The sequence below is a fragment of the Struthio camelus genome, chromosome 1 (assembly GCF_040807025.1).
Source record: "Struthio camelus isolate bStrCam1 chromosome 1, bStrCam1.hap1, whole genome shotgun sequence".
Taxonomy (NCBI): Eukaryota; Metazoa; Chordata; class Aves; order Struthioniformes; family Struthionidae; genus Struthio; species Struthio camelus.
In genome coordinates this window covers 138,054,905-138,072,726 of record NC_090942.1, presented here as the reverse complement: position 1 = coordinate 138,072,726, position 17,822 = coordinate 138,054,905, and the positions used below count along the sequence as shown (strand labels likewise).

The window sequence follows — 17,822 nt, the reverse complement described above, 5'->3', positions numbered from 1 at the left end:
ATTCAAGCTGTTCAAACTTGCAAAGGGAGAGGAGAAGCTGTGGAAAGACAGAACCTTATCGTTATTTTAATCAACACCTTTACAGTGCAGTACGCAAGTTCAGCTTTAATCATTATAAAGACAGAGAAGGGTTTACCAGGCGTTTATTGTACTGTGCTATTGCGGAATCTTTGGAAGGGTTTTTTTTTTCCCCATTTAATTAATTTTTGGTAGTAGCACACTCTCATGCTTACTCTGGTTGGCATGAAGCTATAAAATTGCTAATGCCAGATAAAAAGTCAATACACTCTATTGAGTTTTCATACTTTGGCTGTGTGCTGCATTTCCACTGAATGTTGAAGCCACCTGGCGATGGCGAGGTAGGTACATGAGAAATCACTGGGCCCCGCTATCAAAGATCATGTACCCTGTGAAGACTTGTGTGCAGGCATCAACTTTGTAAGTGAGGGTCTGGCCAAGTCGCCCTGGCGGAATAAAGGCAAGTTCTGCACCCGACAGCTGACTGTGTTGCTTTAAAGACGACTGCTAAAGTTTAATACGTGCAAACTGTTTTCTGAGACGTATACCAAACAGAGATCTCTCCATAGCTACTTGTGCCATCATTGTGTGAGGGAGCCACAGAAAGACAGGGTAGTCATTATGGGCTAGGGCCATATTCCCCACTGGAAAAATGTTGGTTCTCAGTTTTGGTAACAGTGGCTCCATCACGCTCACTGTCTCAGCAGAAAGCTCGTCTCCTGGGTTACAGTCGTTCATATCTGCCCTGGTACCCTGCCTTCCTAACTGTAACCACTGCAGCAGGCCAGCTCAAGCAAGGGTCTACTCAATTTCTCAAACTATGGGTCACGCCGCCTTTCTTGGGAAGATTCAGATGGGATCTCAAAGGGTTTGTGCTAGCCAGGCGACAGTTAACCGTGCAACTTGGCTTGGTTTTTGCTATTCAGATGTTTATTCAGGTCAGCCAACAGCTTGGCAAATTAGCGCGTCCACCAGCATGAGGAGCAGCAGCTTTCACTGCATTCACAGACTTCTGCTTTGGGGCTGTGTTTGTGGGAGCCCTGCAGTAAAAACAGAGGTTTTCTTGGTTGCCTCCTTAGCTCTCTTGGCTTCTTTTGCAACCCTTGTTGCAAAATGGCCTGTTCCTGCTCTGCCTTTTATATTTCAGATTTTGGATTTCTTTTAGCCATAATACCACCAAAGACGCACCAGTAAGAGCCTTCTGGAGCAGAACAGCACGGCCCTGCAGCTGGCACTCACCGCCCCGCCAGAGGGAGCAGGTGCCCGCTGCCGTCCCAGGTGAGCAGCTGTAATCCTGGGCTGCGGAGGACACTTGCGGGAGGCCTGGGCAGGAGCTGAGCCCCGTTGCAGGCAGCGAGGGCGACGCTGGTTGTTTCAGAGCGGTGCCTCCAAGGGTGAAGCTTCACCAAGGTGGCTGGAGCCTGGTTAACAAGTTGCTGCCACCAAAAAGCTCTTCCCAAAATTTCCTCCTGGCTGCTGGCTTTGCCCTTCACAGCTTACCCTGGATGCGTGCTCGTGCTCAATCTGGTAGGGGAATCACCCAGGAAAAGAAAAGTCTTGGATGGTTTGGGCTGAGTTAGAGAGCTGAAGTAGCTCAGTGAAAGGTGTGGTACGCGTTGGAGCAGAGGCTGTGGAGGGGGGACTGTGTGGCTCGGGGCAAGGCTGAGTGGCCTCAGCCCTCCCCCTTTTGCCAACAGCAACTCCTCAAGTTAGCATGTTTTTTTTTCTGTAACTCCCCTCTAAAAAAAAAATTGAGCGTTTTGTACTTCACAGGCACTCCTGCTGTTTTTATCTGCAAGGAAGGTATAATTTTTATAGCTGAGCATGCCTTCCAACATATGGATTTGCCTGAGGCAAGACAAGTGAGTACGGTTTCTTAGGGCTTATACAGGCTGTAGAGGGTTTTTATTCCCTGCAATTGTTATGTAATTAAAACCACTTCCTCTCGGTTTTTTTAATCTCCCTGGCTCTGTTACATTTCGTTCAGGTTGTAGGCGGATAGTCACGGCCGTAAGAACTGCAGTAGTTTGTGCGCTGGTAGGAGCGGGCTGTGCTTTTTCTACCCCAGTTTGGGATACCTGGGAACGAGGGAAAAAGGCACAAGCACATCGCTGTTTCTCTTCCAGTCGGCTTGGGGTGGGGGGCACCCGGTAATGGAAGGTGTTTTCTAAGGGAAGAGAGGGTTTGAAATGGTTAAACCAGGGAACCGAAATGCAGTTAAGACTCCCCACCCCCAGTACTGTACGAGGAAATGCTTAGCTCCAGATACAAGAACGGCATGTCAGGAAAATATATCGTTGCCTGGGACGGAATACACACAAAGTGCGAGAGACAAACGTGCCCTCGTACCACTCACTCACAGCGGCCTCACAAAAGGGCTTCTATGGGACTGACCTTCCTTTCAGCCTTTTCTTATACAGCTCCTGTGTTTGTATTAATGGGTGAGACAAGAGAATACAGCCTCAGGTCTTATTCTGTTGTTATGAGGATAAGCTAGGACATGGTACAGCCAAGGAGATTTTTATTTGTATGCTGTTTGTTTGGCTTTGCTGAAGGAAGAGTCTGTGCGAAGCATGCTCTTCTGCAGTAGCGCGTCACCTTACCTTTTCACAACAGACAGTCTACTACTTGTGCCAAGTGGCCTGAAGAATAAGAACGAGTGGAGTAAAATTTTTTGCTGCCAGAACCGCACCAGTCTGCCCTGCCTACAGGTATTTTTTTTAATCTGTTAGTTTTGTTCTTCTTTATTTTTTGCTTTCTTTTCCTGTCGTCGTTGTTAAATGAATGGAGCTGTGGAATCAGCTTTCTTGCTTTATGGTCTACAGTGTGTGTACCAAAATGGATTTAATGGTATATCTTGGAAAAACTGCAAATGTATGGAATTAATGCAAGGCTTAAATTCTTTGAGCTCTTCTGCATTTTCATGCAGATCTGAACCCAGAATTTCGTGGATGTATAACAACTGTACTTCACTGGGAGAGCTGAGCCATAATCACACGACAGAACATGTTTCTAAACTGCTTCCTAAGGCTGAACTGAATAGCCAAATACAAAATCCCGCAGTCAGATTTATTGGAGTGGCCTGGTGACATTTCCCAGAGGACTTACAATCTATGATGATGGATTACGCTGATCCATTAATGTAGTAGTCTCATCTGGGAAAGATGTAATTGTCGTTCTCTATCCTGCAGTTTCCATAAGTTTTTCAGAACACGTAATAGCACACATCACAATGGAAATTGCTTGTGAAGAATGTTGCAGTAAATATGTCAGGGACTCTATATCCTACAGCAGGGTACTTCTATGCCGGTGCCACGCAGCCATCATTAAGATAGGGGAAGTGATAATAACAAAATTTGGTACTGCATTCATAATGATGTATGTAGTCTCCAAAGGTTTGATGGAAAAGTGTGGGTAGTACTGATTTTGTTTCCTCTTACAATACACATCTGCCAAATATTTTCATGTTGACTGGTTCATAGCATCAGGAAAATAATATTTGCTTTTACCTGCAATAACAGCGCTATTTTTACAAGCCTGGCTGCCCTGCCTACGTTTCCTGAAATAACCGTTTTTATGAATTGTCAGAGTCTGTATCTCTGGTCACAAAGAGCATTACTACTTGATTGTATATTCTGAGCACAGTGTAGAATAAGCTCACTTTTGTGCAGCATGAACAGCGTATCAGTCTGAGCCAGGATATCCGGCTGGAGAAAATTCCTTTGAACTGGCTGGAAGGTTTCTATTAATATAGCATCCAATTATTAAATTTTGGACAATAATGTTCACACTTAGGAAGGCTATAAATGCTCTGGCAGCAGAGAAACATGATAGAGCTTGTGCTCTAAAAAAAGGTTAGTTGCACTCGAAAGGCAGGAGCAGGCATACTGAAGGAACAATATTGCAAGTGGTAGCAAACAACTGGAATGAAAGGGAAAACAGCTACGTAATGCCTATGTAGGTGTGCGTGCGCATGTGTGTGTGTGTATACCCCTACTCGCAACTGATAACTAATTTGCATTGCAGCAGTAACTGCAGTCCTGGCTGGAGTCTCGGCTTTGTGCTAATCACATGCCAAAACAATCCCTGCCCCGGAAGAGCTCACAATCAAATGGAGACGGGAAAAGGTATTAGGGAGAGGAAGTACTTGCAGGCCGTGGTGCATTTGCACATGGTGCGTTCGTAGGCTTTAGAGGTAACCTGGACCGATTAACTGAATAGGGATAGAAACTCAAGGGCAGTCTGGTCTAACAAGGCAGTTTTTCAGCATTTCCTGTTACTTATGTATTATTTGTTGTTAGAGATATCTGTATGTCACAGTTAAGCATATGGACTTCTAGGAGGGCAAAATTGCTCTCTGTGGGTGAAAACATGTTGAAAAGTTGTGAGATCTTCTCATAACATCCATCAGCACTGTAATGCTGCATCTCACACTGGCGTTATCTTGAATTCAATCAAAAGACTGACATCTCGTGCATCACAGCACCACAGAGAGAATAGGTCATTTGTCTGCTTCTCAGAATCAGACCAGGAAGTGCTCAGTACAGCAGACGGGGATGAAAGTGAGTATGTGAAAGGATGTGAAATTAAAAGAAAAAATGCTGCGTTTTTCCTCACATCGTAGAGGTCCTACCTTTTTCCTTCTCCTTTTTAAACAAAATCGCAGCAGCTGCTTATGAATTTTGCATGGATGAAAACGCAGGGGTGTTTTTACTTGAAAGTTTTTCCATCCATGCGTTTTTACATAGGGTGGTGCAAGAATGGGGCAGGCTTGAAATTTGACGTGGTCGTACTCTGCTGAGGATTAGTGCCATCACGTAGCCGACGAAACGTAGGGCTTCGTTTAGCAAAGTGATGGGATGGGGGAGAGGAAGAGTCAGTCTAATAAATCTGAGGCTATGACTATAAAACCTGATCCTCAACTGGCAAGTTGAAAGGGCACTTGGTTACTAATGTCAGTGGAGAAGGATGGAAGTATTAAATAAACACATTTTGCACTGGGGAGGCAAGAATTGTCTGCCCTTCCGCTCTCCAAATAGCACCCCGATATTCCTGCACCTTACTGTCTGCCTGCATTTCCAGATAAGACCCTGTCCCACATGAGAAGCCAAGAGCCTATTTAGTCCCAAATTCTTTAGCCCGTCCCTGCGTTTTGTCTTTGGGACTGGACTCGAGGAATTTTTTGGTGCTCTATTGTCTGATGTGCGAGGGCCTAGAGTCTGGCACACCTGAAATGCGTGCTTATCCTTTCCTGGAGAGCAAAGCACCATCAGTGCTGCTGCTTGCCTGATCCCTCAAAGCTGCAGGCAGGAGAGGGGCTTGGCCGTTTTGGCTTACCACAGCAAGTCGGATGGCGCAAGTGCGTGTAGGTTGTCCCGTGCATGGTCTAATCTGTGGTCTCACATATTAACGTTAGTAGTGGCTGAAACAGGCGTTGCAAGCTAGAAGGTGCAGTCTCTTACTTGGTTTTGCTTTTCTTCTTATTATTTATCTATTTAAGCCAGAAGGTATATTAGGACAATGAGAGGTTATGTGAAAGTTTAGCTTTAGGTTGGTTTAAGATCAGTTACAGAGGTTTCAGGATTCGCTATTCTAACCTCCATGACTTTAAAATATAGTCAGACTGGGTTTTGCTTATTCTTCCTTTGTGTCTGAAGAAGGTCTACAAAGCGAGGCAAGCTTAAAGGCAATCCACTCAGCAACAGAGGTTATACCCTCATTCTGGTCTTGTCTTCACCAAGAAAAAGTGTTTTTTGGCTTGAGTTGGCTTGTCGTGAGGAGGGGCTGTGAAAAGGATTGCAGTGTTTACCCTGACTCGCGGGGCCAAGGCGAGGGCTGGGATCAGGTGCTGGGTCTATCGGTCTGTGCGTGGTGCCAGCAGCATCTCAGCAGTGTTGATGGGTTTTGGACTGGTGAAGGTATTTTACCCCTCCAGGAGTACCCGGGAGAGACGGCTCGTGTTGTTGAAACTGTATCGGTGTAATTGGGCATGGTCAGACGTTTTGCCTGCCGAACTGCTGTAGCAGTTAAAAAAGTGGTTTTCGCTTTACCTCGCTAACTCGTCAGCTGAGACTTAGTAACTGGTCTGGCAGGGGTCCTCGTCCCTTATAGCTAGAAGTAAAACCGGTTCAGGTAGGCAAGAAGAGAGAGGGAATGAACAGTGGGCTTTGTAGCGTTGCTACAAATTCTCATCTGGATATTGGAAAAGATCAAATGCATTTTTAGTAAAAATATCTCAGAGTCTGGGATCAGTGAAGTGGGTCAGGAGAAACTAGTGAGTTGAATGTTTCTGTGCTGAGAATAAACCTCCGTCGTGGAACTAATGAGGCTTTGAAGTCATTTAACTGACATGAAACTTTGAAATCCTTTGTAAGAACTGAAATGCTTTAAGGACTGTTTAATAAAGCTCTTGACTGGCAAAGAAGCAAATATTTTATCAGACTGACACTGAGTGCTTTTTGTTTCGGGTTCTGGGGGAAGTGGGACTGGCAATTACATTTAATTGGTATCCTTTTCCTCCTGTTATCATTGGTGTATCGATTGCTGGGAAAACAAAATACATGGTTTTTAAAATTTACTGTAAAGTAACGGCTCTCTTGTTTGTTTTGTTTAGCTCTGTGTTCTCAAAACAGCTCATTTTGCTTTGCTTTGCTGGCGAATCTAATGTTTTGATTGAAAACGATACTAAATAATCAGTTAAATGGGATATTTAATGGCAGGAAAAATTGTTTAAAATATTTTTTTCCCATAGGAAAATCATGCAGTTCTCTTTTCAAGTCTAAGCAGTCTTCCCATGCTAGCATGAGTCTGCATTCTTCCTGCGAGCTCAATGGAAAAGTAAACACGTGGGACACTGCGTGTGTGAAAACCATGGAGGTCAAGGTGTAGTCAATCTCGTGAACGCCAATGCAGGAGATGTCGCTGGAGCAAGTCCAGTTTTTCCCCACTGTCATTTTAATGCAGACTTCCTTAGACTTCCTCCGGGGAGCTCGCGGGGCTGCAGGGCCAGGAGGCGAGTGGCGTGTGTCCCAGGCAGGCGTTCGGCCACGACCGCCTTGGTGCTGCCTTCGCCTCCCTGCTGCTGGAGTCGCTTCCAGGCCTGATCATCCAGGGGGGCCGCGGCACTCACCCTGCACCCTGCTGTGGCCCCCCGCTCCCCCGGCCCCGAGGGATTTTGTCATGCTGCGGAAGAAGACTTCAGCACACTGCCCGAAACGTTAAGTGATTGTAAAAGGTACTTTTGCAATGGCCTAGGAACATTTTCCAAAGCAGAAACTCGTTCGTTGTCCCTGTTTGGGCAGAAATCCCGAACCCGAAAGCTGCCGTGGGTCGGCAAAGCCCGCCAGGCTGAAGGAGCGTCACAACACGCGCGCAGCACGTGACGCAGCAGTAATTACGGCTGGCAAATTTGTATTTGTCCTTCGTATGTCAGGCTTATTACATCACGTTTCCGACACTACCTCAGCCCTCAGAGCGGATGTTCAGCTTACTGCAGGCTAAGCAAACTGCTGTTGTTTAGGTGTTTTTGTACTAAACTGTGGTAGAAGAAAAAACCCACATGGTTTGAAAGGTTTTATTCTGGGAAACTCACTGCAAGGCTCTTCCTAGCATGTTAGTTTAGGGCACCGCAACAGCAGGAGTTCGGATGTGCTACAGATACGAGACACCTGAGCATTCGGGAATTGCAAGATTAATCTCAAATAATTTCAAAGTAGTCATGTTTTTATACTGCCTCTGTATATGTAATATACCATGTGAGTAGCGGTTGCGTCGAGAACAGGAGACCTTCCATCATTGACTGTTTCATCCGGCTACCCGCATCGGTGGCGAATGGAGCGGAGGGAAGGAAAATGCGTCTGGCAGTACAGCGGCATGTGCTATCTCCATTATAGTGTGGGGTATGTCACAGTTTCCACTGTAAATGTAGTTTGTCCAAGGTTTTCAAATTGGGTATAAAAATTCACTACAGGTTGAAATTTATCAGGCAACTGCTCTGTTCCTTCCCCAGCATTTATTGTCTGTCTTGTATATAGTGCCCTTGGGAGTAAAGACACTGGTTTCAGATCTGTGATGGGATTTTTTTTTAAATTGGCCTGATTTGTTTTTAAATGAGAAGAAAGTGAGTTCTCTCCTCCCCAGAATGGATTGCGAACTACAGACTGTTGACAACAGCAATATAGTTAGCAAATATATTACTCTAAGGCAGCTCTTTGCAGGCGATTAGCCTGTGCAATAGGCAGGCCTCCTCTGTGTTTCTCAGCTGAACTATTGAAAAGACTGAAGTACGATCAGCCAGTCGAACTAGCGCGTTCGAGAACGATCATCCTTTGTGCCTAAGCAGTGTATACGTATTGTCAATGTACCATCTATAACGTGCCATTTCGTACTGCTGTAATGATTTCCTTTCCTGGTGGTTCCCCTAGGGGTTAACAGCCTGGATGGGAGCCTTGACACAAATAGGTTTGCCTCCTGGAAGGATCTATAATGCAGCCATGGCCCTGGGAAAATAAAAGCATACCTGTTGCATTAAGGTCGTCGTTATTCCTGTGGCATCTTCTGAAGTTGTCTAGGGAGATGCTCATATTTTAGCTGCCCCTCAGCAGCGTCCGTCTCATCTGTAACGCGGCGTCCATGGACTGAAAAATAACGCAGGGGCCGGTGCATAGGTTGCCTGGTGAATGCAAGTATCGTGCAGCGCTATGGGGAGCAAAGGATGTGGGTGTAGCTTTTATACCAGAGGGGGTGCCCCTGTATAGCCCTCAGTCCTCACTCTGGGTGGCACTAGAGTAAATTGTGGCTGTCTTTCTGATGCATATTGCGTCTTCCTTTTGAGTGGTGCCACCTAGGTCTTAACCATAAGTTGCTGGATATTTGACCCAAGGGAATGACGGGGACCTAGGGGAGGGCAAGAGCGTAACTGGGGTGTTTCCGCGGTGCCCCTTGAGTGGCTGGAGAAGTGCAACCCCCCCCCCCCCCCCCCAGCAAGTTGTCTTTCGAGCACAACTGTGATGGCATCCAATCCCCTGTCCAGAGGTGATGGGACTGAGTTTGGGGTCCATCTGTCAGCCCACCTCAAGGGGGAAGGTGGCTTGCCTTGACAGGTGTCCTTTGGGTCTCCTCAGCTCCATCTGCCCTGTATCTCGAAGGGGTCACCCTCCTCCACTGGGCATCGGGAGGGTCCCACCAACCCACTTCTGTGCCCAGGCTGCCAGAGTGGCCACATCATTGCCTCTGGGCCTGAGCGCCGGCCTCAGGGGACAGCCTAGCACCAAGGTTTGCAAGCTGACATCAAACACAGCATTGCAAATGGTGCAAGAAAGGCGAAAAGGTTAGTTTAGTGTTATTTATGAGTCAGTTACTCTTCTTCCCTTTGGTATCTGAGGAGTATGCTACATAAAAGGGAGCTGGAATTGTCAGTCTCAGATGCCTTAAATTGTGTGAAGCAATAGGAAATTTGAGAAGCGAACACTGCTGAAATCAGGTGTGGTTTCTCAGATGAAATAACATTGGGTTTGGGTGCATAAAGTTCATCCATGTAATGTATTTATTTCCAACTTGCATGTTATGTGTGCAGTAATAGCTTCCTCTGTTTGGTATATGAACATTCTTTTTATTCATATACATACTTTTTCTATTCTAGCACCAGCATATGAATAACAATATGATAACCCCCCCCCCTTTATTTTTGGATGGCTCTAACTATCAGAAAAAAAAAAATCCCAAGATGGAAGGTGATTTCTAGTTTCTTGATCTGCGTCAGTATGCATCCTCATAGTTGCCCGCATGTTTGTTTATTAACCATGCAGAAAGCCGAGACCGGCTTTGGCAGGTAAGACCATGCCAAACGGGGAGGCCCAACTCTGAAGCCTTGAGAGAAACTCAGATCTCAGGGCAAATGTTCAGAGCAGGTTGGATGTGCCTCGGCAGCGTTTTGAGCATGATGTGGCAGTGGCTGCTCAGCCAAGCGGGTTGCGCGGGACCAGCGTGCACAATGTAATTTGAATTCTGTGTTAATAATGACATACAAGCCGAGGTACGTACATACAACCAAGCAAAGTATAGGTTGTTGCATGCTCACTCTTTGGAGATGCTGGAGATGATGTGTGATTCCACTGTAAGGCACGTTTGACAAAAGTTCATTGCGCAGCCATCAGCAGGAGATTTAACAAGAAAGTGCTAGAGTTATCGCCACCCCTTTTAATGGCATTCCTATACAGCTAACATATTATTTCCCGCATAGTTACACATGTCACTGCATAGTACCGTGAACTTAATTCTTATCACCACCCCAGTGGGAAAACCCGAGTTAGTCACAACAGGTCGCTTTTCAGCGTTGTACACTTATTTTCAATTAAAACAAGTAACAAATTAAATATTAAATAGGTAAGTAGGGAAAGTGAAATTAATTGGTTTTCAAACACTGAGGTATGGTGGACAGAGGAAATCTAAGGCATTTTCACTAAGTTATATTGCATTCCTCTGTCTGGATTAGCTCCATGAAGCTTGTTTTGAAAACTGGGTAACTTAATATTTTAATGTACAGGGAAGTAACAATCTTTAAAAAAAAAAAAAAGTAGAAACGTTCCTGGTTGATTTTTATAAAAATAGAAATATAGTTCAGCAATAATAGCTATTACTGTTAATACTGACATTTCTGTTTGTCATCTCCTTGTTGACTTACGTTTTTGGGAGCCTGTAGTCAGTATACCCAGTATAAAAAAGGAGTACAGGAACTACAAAATATCTCTTTGAGCAACTTCACAATAGCTCCTGGTGCCAGATCTTCCTCTGCTGAGGACTAGGGACGTGGATCCTTTGCCCTCTGCCTGCTTGTTGACCTCGATGATGCGGGTTTACTGTGGCAGGTGTTCAGCAAGCGTGGGGCTGCCCGCGGAGGACGCCGAGGACGGTTGTACCAAGCGCGGTGGGCCGTTGTGCTGGGCCTCTGCTCTGCTTTGCACCTTGCTGCTGAGAAATGGCCGGCTGGGGTGGGGTGGGGGGGTGCGAACGCTGCACTGGAATATCATGAAATCCTTTTGGGTGTGTATTATTTTCCTCTGTAGCAAGCACATACTCAGGAACAAAACGCACTGGAAACATGGAAAAGTGTGTTTCCACATCGGGTAGGTAGAGGTTTGGTGTTTTAGGAGCTTTTACAGTTTATGTCAATCGGAGGAAAAATGTTGGCAGAGAAGCGCGGAGCACAGAGTTGGAGATTCAGCCTGCCCACCTGCCTAAATCCAGGCTTGGGAAAAGGCTGCTCCAGGTGCTCTGAGCGTGTTCCCACCTTGGCAAGCCTCGTGCTTGGTTTACCCTGTACAAGCTTTCCCCAGCAGGCTTTCTCAGGGCTCTGCCGTGCAGGGGCTCGAGCTGGAGCCCCACGTGGAGCTGCAGAGCCTTCCCATTGCCTTCGGGGACGCCTGAATTTCAGCTGGAAGCAGGACTCGAACCATTACCGGTTGCCCGAAACTGGAAGGCAGAGCCAAACCATAGGAAAGGGCAGTGGGAACTGCTCTGCTTCTGCAACGTCCAGCCCTGGCTCTTATTTAGGGAAGGGGCTCCCTCCCCTCCCTTCCCCCCAGCAAGCAGCTCCATCCTGCTCCCCTCCTGTTGCCCCAGCACGAGCGTGAGCAGCTCCCAAAGCAAGCGGCGACCCTCATGGGTGCGGGGCTCGGGGGCTTGGCAGCACCCTGAAATCCCCGTCCTGCCTGGCAGGGCTGTGCCGTTTCCCTCTAGCCCCTAGCGAGACGGAAAGGATGAGGGGAAAGATTAGAAAAAAAAAAAAAAGCCGTAAACCCTTCTTCTTCTTTCCCTTCCAGCCGCTGGCGGGATGCAGCGCACCTTTGCTCTCTGGCTCCTTCCCGCAGCGTTGTGGGCCCTCCCGGCGGCAGTGCGGGACCCTAGCGGGGCCAGGAGTGCTTTCAGCAAAACAGATAGATAGCCCAGAGACGCATAGGATTCAGCGTGCAAAACAGTATTTGACTATGCCTTAAAAAAAGAAACCCACAGGCATCTCTTCAAGGTGTCTGATCATGATAGATGAGCTCCTCTTTCCCTCATCGAGATATTTCCTCTGCCTCCAGCCCTGTAGCTTTTTAAAGCAGCAATGGGGGATTTTATGATGTTTTATACTTTCATCGTCTGTGGTTATCTGTCTCTCTCCGTGGGTCTGTACAGCGTGCTAATCCCCCAAGTCTCTAACAACAGCATAATTTTCATCTTAATTTTTCTATTTCTCAATGTTAAATGGGTTTATCATGGGAATAGAAGGTCATTTCCTGTCCCTACTAGATCATTAATTTTCTGTGAAAACACAGAGATCTCACGCTTTTCAAACAAACAAAAAAAAAATATCAAAACCAGCCAAGCTAATTTGTAATTTGTAAAATATTTTCCTGTGCTACAGAACCTAGATGAGTGAAGATATTAAGGTAAGCTACAGAGACTAAAGATTTTTAAATGCTTTTTATAAAAAGAGGGAAATTATATAAGAGAAGTATAAAATGGCTTTCTAATTCATTAACAGAAATAATGTTTATTTTTTTCGACTTGAATCTGCTGAGCATTTGCTTCATTGCCTTTATTTTTAGAAATATTTGTTCTTTATTCTTCAAAACAAGATGGCTCAAATTTTTTTTTTTTTGGTTTGGGGGGGTGGGGGTGGGCTTCAAATCTCTGTCACCTTTTGAATATGTGATTTTTTTTTTTCCCTTCCTGTTTGCTGAGCTTGGGAGGCTCTGCCTCCCCGTATTCTGTTTTGGCGAAAGCTGAAAAAGGAAACAAACAAAAACCCTCAAGCCTCTATTTGAGAATATTTTCTTCAGAACATTTCATGAGCTGAGGATAATCATGAGTTATTCTCCTGAAGCCAGCAGCAGTAGTGGAAAATAAATGACTAATCTGTTTACTTTTAAAAAAATCCTTTAAAAGAAATCAAATGCCTCTGATAAATTATTAGAATTTTACTCAGCCAGCCCCAGCTATTAACGCTCGACATTTCTGTAGTCTCGCGCTCGCTGTGGCATCTTGCTGCCAAATCCAAGGATTTACAAGTCTCAGGAGAGGCTCCGAGCTTTCCCGCTTCCTAGCCTTGGCCATTTTTTAGCCTTTGTTCGTTTTTTTTTCCCCCCGTCCCCTCTTAGTCTGCAGGCCATAGTGCCATTGCTGCAAACCTGTATGCAAGCAAGTAAATCTGCGCGAGTAGCAGATCCAGTGAAACTATTTGTGTGCCTGTAGGCAGAGCAGCATCTGAAGGCTCAGGCGCCCACCACGTCCAGTTTTGGAGCCGCGCACCCTTTCCTATCGTTTTTAATAACAAACCCGGCTGAAGGACGTGGGGGGGAGAGCCTCGGTCTGATAGGCCTCGCGAGCCTGCCGCTGACACTGCGTGTGTCGGTGTTAGGTAGGCAAATTCAGCCGTGTGCAGGTGAAAATGTAAATTTGGGGGGGGCTCTGGTGCTTTCCCATGGTAACAGAGTTAAAAATGGACAAGTTTCCATGGTGATTATTATCGCAGGATGCGCTGCTCACTTCAGGAGTGGCACGTTTTGTGCAACGCGGCAAGGCGCTCCTCCACGCAAATTCTGCGTACGGCAGCTCTCGCGGCGGAAATCATTTATCCTGCTAAATAAATGAACGCACGTCACCATTAATTTGCCACTTTCTTGGGCGGGGGGAGGATCTTTTTAGGAAATACACTGAATATTTCACAGAGCTGCTGAACAGGAAAGATCTGTGCCTCTCTCTCTCTCTCTTTTTTTTTTTTTAACTAACATTTGCATAGTTCAGATAAAGGATTAGGCTGTCAAAGTAAATTTAAAGTTGCTTTGATTTTTAGTCTCTGTATCTTTTATTAATCAGGTGTCTGGTTCATACTCCTGTCTTCATCTAGCTCTGGAGCAGGGCGAGTGTTTGGGGTGGGGGGGGGGGGGGCGTATTTTTTTTGTTTTGTTTGGCTGGTTTTCTCGCAGCGAGCAGCGCGGCGGCGTTGCCGAACGTGCCAGCGGCGCAGCCCGCCGCGGCCGGGCTCCTTTGTTACCCTGCGAACTGCAGTTTCTGAGGTGCTGGGGAGAGCGCGCGGGGATTGGCTGCTTTATTTTAGCGAAGCCTGCAAGGACCAAAAAGGGACGAATTATTTTTGGGGGAACGAAGGACCCTTTGCCCACAGCGGAACATTTCTTAGCGGTTTATTTTTAGGAATGTTTGTTTTTGTGCGTTTGTTGAGTTAAAACAGTGCACTGTCTCTCGACTCTGCCATACACTGTCATTACGTGAAGCTTTGTTTAAAAATGTAAAATGGACTGCCCGAGTCCTTGTTTTACGCTGCACACAGGAGGGTTTTTTCCCTTTGCCTGCAGTCAGTTCTCGAGTCCTTTTAAATTATCTGTGTTTACGGCTAAATATAAGTTCCTCAGAACTCTTCGTACAACACTCACGGCTGTATGTATATACAGCATATATGTATATACACTGTATAGTAGTATAGAGCCGTTACGCTGAAGTGTGGAAACATTTAACAGGTTTTTTTTGGTGATAGGGTCTTTAAAGGCAATTGCAAATATTATTTTAAGAAGGAGATTTATGCAGTGCCTAAAATGTGTTTCTGTTTTGCAGGCCAAATTATGTCTGTGCAGATGCTTTTGGCAGCGCGGAGCCACTGCGGGTCCTGGTGACAGCAATGTAAACTTGGAGTCTGCAGAGTCTCACAAGCCCTGTAAAATGGAGGAGCTGTACAAGGACACCCAAAACCTGCCCATGGACGTTACCAGCTCGCCTTCCACGATCGCCAACAACAAACTCGAAAACGGGGTCGCGCAGCTGATAACGGCGGAGGCCTGGAACATCAACTCGACGGACCTGATGAAGAAAGCGCTTTCCCCGCTGGTGACGGTGCCCGCTCCCTCCATCCTCACGCCGCCGGCCGAGTCGCAGAGCGGGGTGGCGCTCAAGGTGGCCGCCACCGTGCTGCAGCCCATCTGCCTGGGGGACAGCCCCGTGGTGCTGCCCATTCACCTGCAGGTCGCCGGCAGCGCCACGCCGCAGCTGGCGGCCAACGGCAGCACGCCCTACGTCATGACGACCCAAGGCCCCGTCCCGCTGCCTGTCCTCCTGGAGCAGCACGTCTTTCAGCATTTGAATTCGCCCCTCGTGCTGCCCCCGGGTGCTCCCTGCGCCGCCAACCCTCTCCACAGCAATCTCTTCCAGGGCTCCTCCGCCCCCGTTGGGCAGCCCCAGCTCCTGGATCCGAAGCCTTCCAGCCAAGCCCCGGAGCCTGTCCTGCCACCGGTGTTTCAGACGCCCGGCTTCGCCGCCGTCCTGCAGGATCTGTTTCCCTCGCCGGGCACCCTGGGCTCTGCCCCCTGCCAGCCACCCCCCGACTACGCGTCCCTCCCGCCCCAGGCCTTCAGCTCACCGCTGTCGCCGCTGGTCCCGCCAGCCACTCTGCTGGTCCCTTACCCCGTGATTGTGCCCCTGCCTGTCCCGGTGCCCATCCCCATCCCCATCCCCATCCCCGTACCTCACAGTGCCGAAGCCAAGGTGGCCCCGGACTACCCCAAACCGCCGCTGTTCACCCTGCATTCCTGCAAGGGCACCCAGACCCCCCTGGAGAAAGAGGAATCAAAGCCCTTCGACTTCATCCACCAGCGGGAGTTTTCCCAGCTCAATCGCCACACGGTCATCAAGATGAGCAACGAGAACGAGGCCCTGGACCTCTCCATGAAAACGGCACCCTTGCTCAAGGCCAGCGAGGCCAGCCTGCAGGTACCGCCAGAAGACGGGGCGTTGGACCTGTCGCTGGCGTCGTGCCGCAAGACGGGCAGTAGCGGGGGCCACGCTGAAGCAGCCGGTGCCATCTGCTCCGGCTCCATGCTGGACAGTGCCGCTCATGCCGTGCTGGACAAGCTCTCCAGCGCGACAACCCCCTTCACCTCTTCCAAACCACACGAAACCTCAGCCAAGGTCGACGGCCGGATCATGGGTAACAGCTCGGCCGAGCTCCTGCGACAGCAGCAGAAGTGGCTGGTGGACCAGGCGGGCAGAACAGCCTGTGAGCCAAAGGCCGGCAATAATATCGAGATAGTAAGCACGTCACAGACAGCCAAAGTGATAGTGTCCGTCAAAGATGCTGTGCCCACTATTTTCTGTGGCAAGATCAAAGGCCTCTCGGGAGTATCCACTAAAAACTTTTCCTTCAAAAGGGACATGCCCCAGGACTCTGTGCTGCAGTGTTACGACGTGAAGAACCAGCCGGAGCCTAGGGATAACGCAGAAGCTCTTAGGAAGCCCGTAAAAAACAGGAGTGTAAAGTTAAAGAAAATGAACTCGCCAGAAATACATATTCTTCCAATCAAAAAGCAACGGCTTGCTGCCTTTTTTCCAAGAAAGTAAATTATGGGTTTTTAGAATTTTAAGATTATTATGAAAAAAATAATAAAAAAGATGCACTTGGTTTTAAACTCATTTAAAACTTTAAACTATCTTTGTAAGTTATTTTTGGGGGAAGGGGGAGAGGATCAGATGTAGATTCCCTATAAGCTGGGCTTTTTTCTTTTGTTTTTTGTTATCAAATTTTGACTTTTCATGAAAAACTGAATAAAAAGCAACCTATTTTTCAAGCAGATTGCACATTTTGCAGCTTTAATGGAATAATGGATGAGTCAGAGGGGTAAGAGCTATTTTCACTGCCATAAAGTGCTTTGATGTAATTCTTCATAACAGTTAGAATGGAAATTTCAAAATAAATGTTTGTACGTGCTAATTGGTTGCGGCATTTTTGTCATTTCTGGATTGCTTTCATTATATGGAAAAGGTTTGGCAAAAGTCTGTAAACTGTAAAGCACTACAACTGATTTGTGATGATCCTAAAATGTTAAGAGCACCAGGCTAAGAAAAATTATACCGTCCAACAGCACTGTCAGAGAGCGCTGCTGAACAGCCAGTAACGATGTGCCTAAACTAACTCCTGTGAAAACGAAAGTAAGAGTAAGCGAGCAGAACAGCCCAGGGCACAGCTAATGCCACTTTCGTTAGTAGAGACACATATGAAACAGTTTTAAAATATTAAGTAATATTAGCAGTTATTTTAAAAAGAAAACCCTAATAGTCAGGGGAATTTGGTGGCCGACGGGGGTGGGGGGTGGGGGTGGGATGAGGAAAAGTCACATAATTTTTCCCAGCCTGACTACAGATATATGGAAAAGTTGTTCATTGTTAGTTTTATAATTTTCTTTGATGGCTGAAGTCAATGCACAGTAAAAGAGTAGAACTATGTAACTTTGTTACTTGACAGTGTACAAGCCACCCACATAAATGGAGAAATGTGAATGTACAATTAAAATAAAAGTTCTGGTAGGTTACAGTTTTGCACTTGTGTATGAAAATGAGCTGGAGATGCATTATTGTACGTCTGCTTTTAAATGCACTTGGCTTGCTTGTAAAAACGTTCTTGGAAGAACGGACTTGAGAGCAAGGGAACAGTTTTCGATGGACACTACCTTTTTGTGGCTAGACCTGTGAACTTGGGAAAATTCTATTTTATTTTTTCATGACATGTTGCCAGAAGAGCACCTTTGGGTTTTTTGCCTTGGAGGAAAAAAAAGGAAAAAAAAAAAAGCCAATTGTAAAACACCTCAGCTGAATTTGCAGCCAAACTACTTCCAAGACTCCTCTTGGACAGTTTTGGGAAGGGTTTTGCAGTGTTTTTTGCAATGACACATTGTCCAAACAAGCAGCGTCCAGTTAGAAATCTGACCTCAGCTTCAGGCACAGGTCTAATTCTGAAACGTGCTGAAACTTTTGATGCA

At 46.7% G+C, this 17,822-nt stretch overlaps 1 protein-coding gene across 6 annotated transcripts in view; it reads left to right on the top strand.

Annotated features, from left to right (window-relative positions):
• The window catches only part of RAI2 (retinoic acid induced 2), a 45,631-nt gene extending 28,854 nt beyond the window's left edge, over positions 1-16,777 (top strand). For 3 of the 6 annotated variants that reach the window (XM_068918897.1, XM_068918906.1, XM_068918886.1), the window contains exon 2: positions 14,632-16,777. In XM_068918897.1, coding sequence (XP_068774998.1) covers positions 14,737-16,407 — 1,671 coding nt within the window. In that variant the 5' untranslated portion in view covers positions 14,632-14,736 and the 3' untranslated portion in view covers positions 16,408-16,777. Of the gene's footprint in view, positions 1-1,183; positions 1,297-2,503; positions 2,730-14,631 lie in introns of those variants that run through there. The other 3 variants (XM_068918914.1, XM_068918877.1, XR_011136274.1) reach the window with 3 other exon arrangements.
• Positions 16,778-17,822: the final 1,045 nt, after the last annotated feature.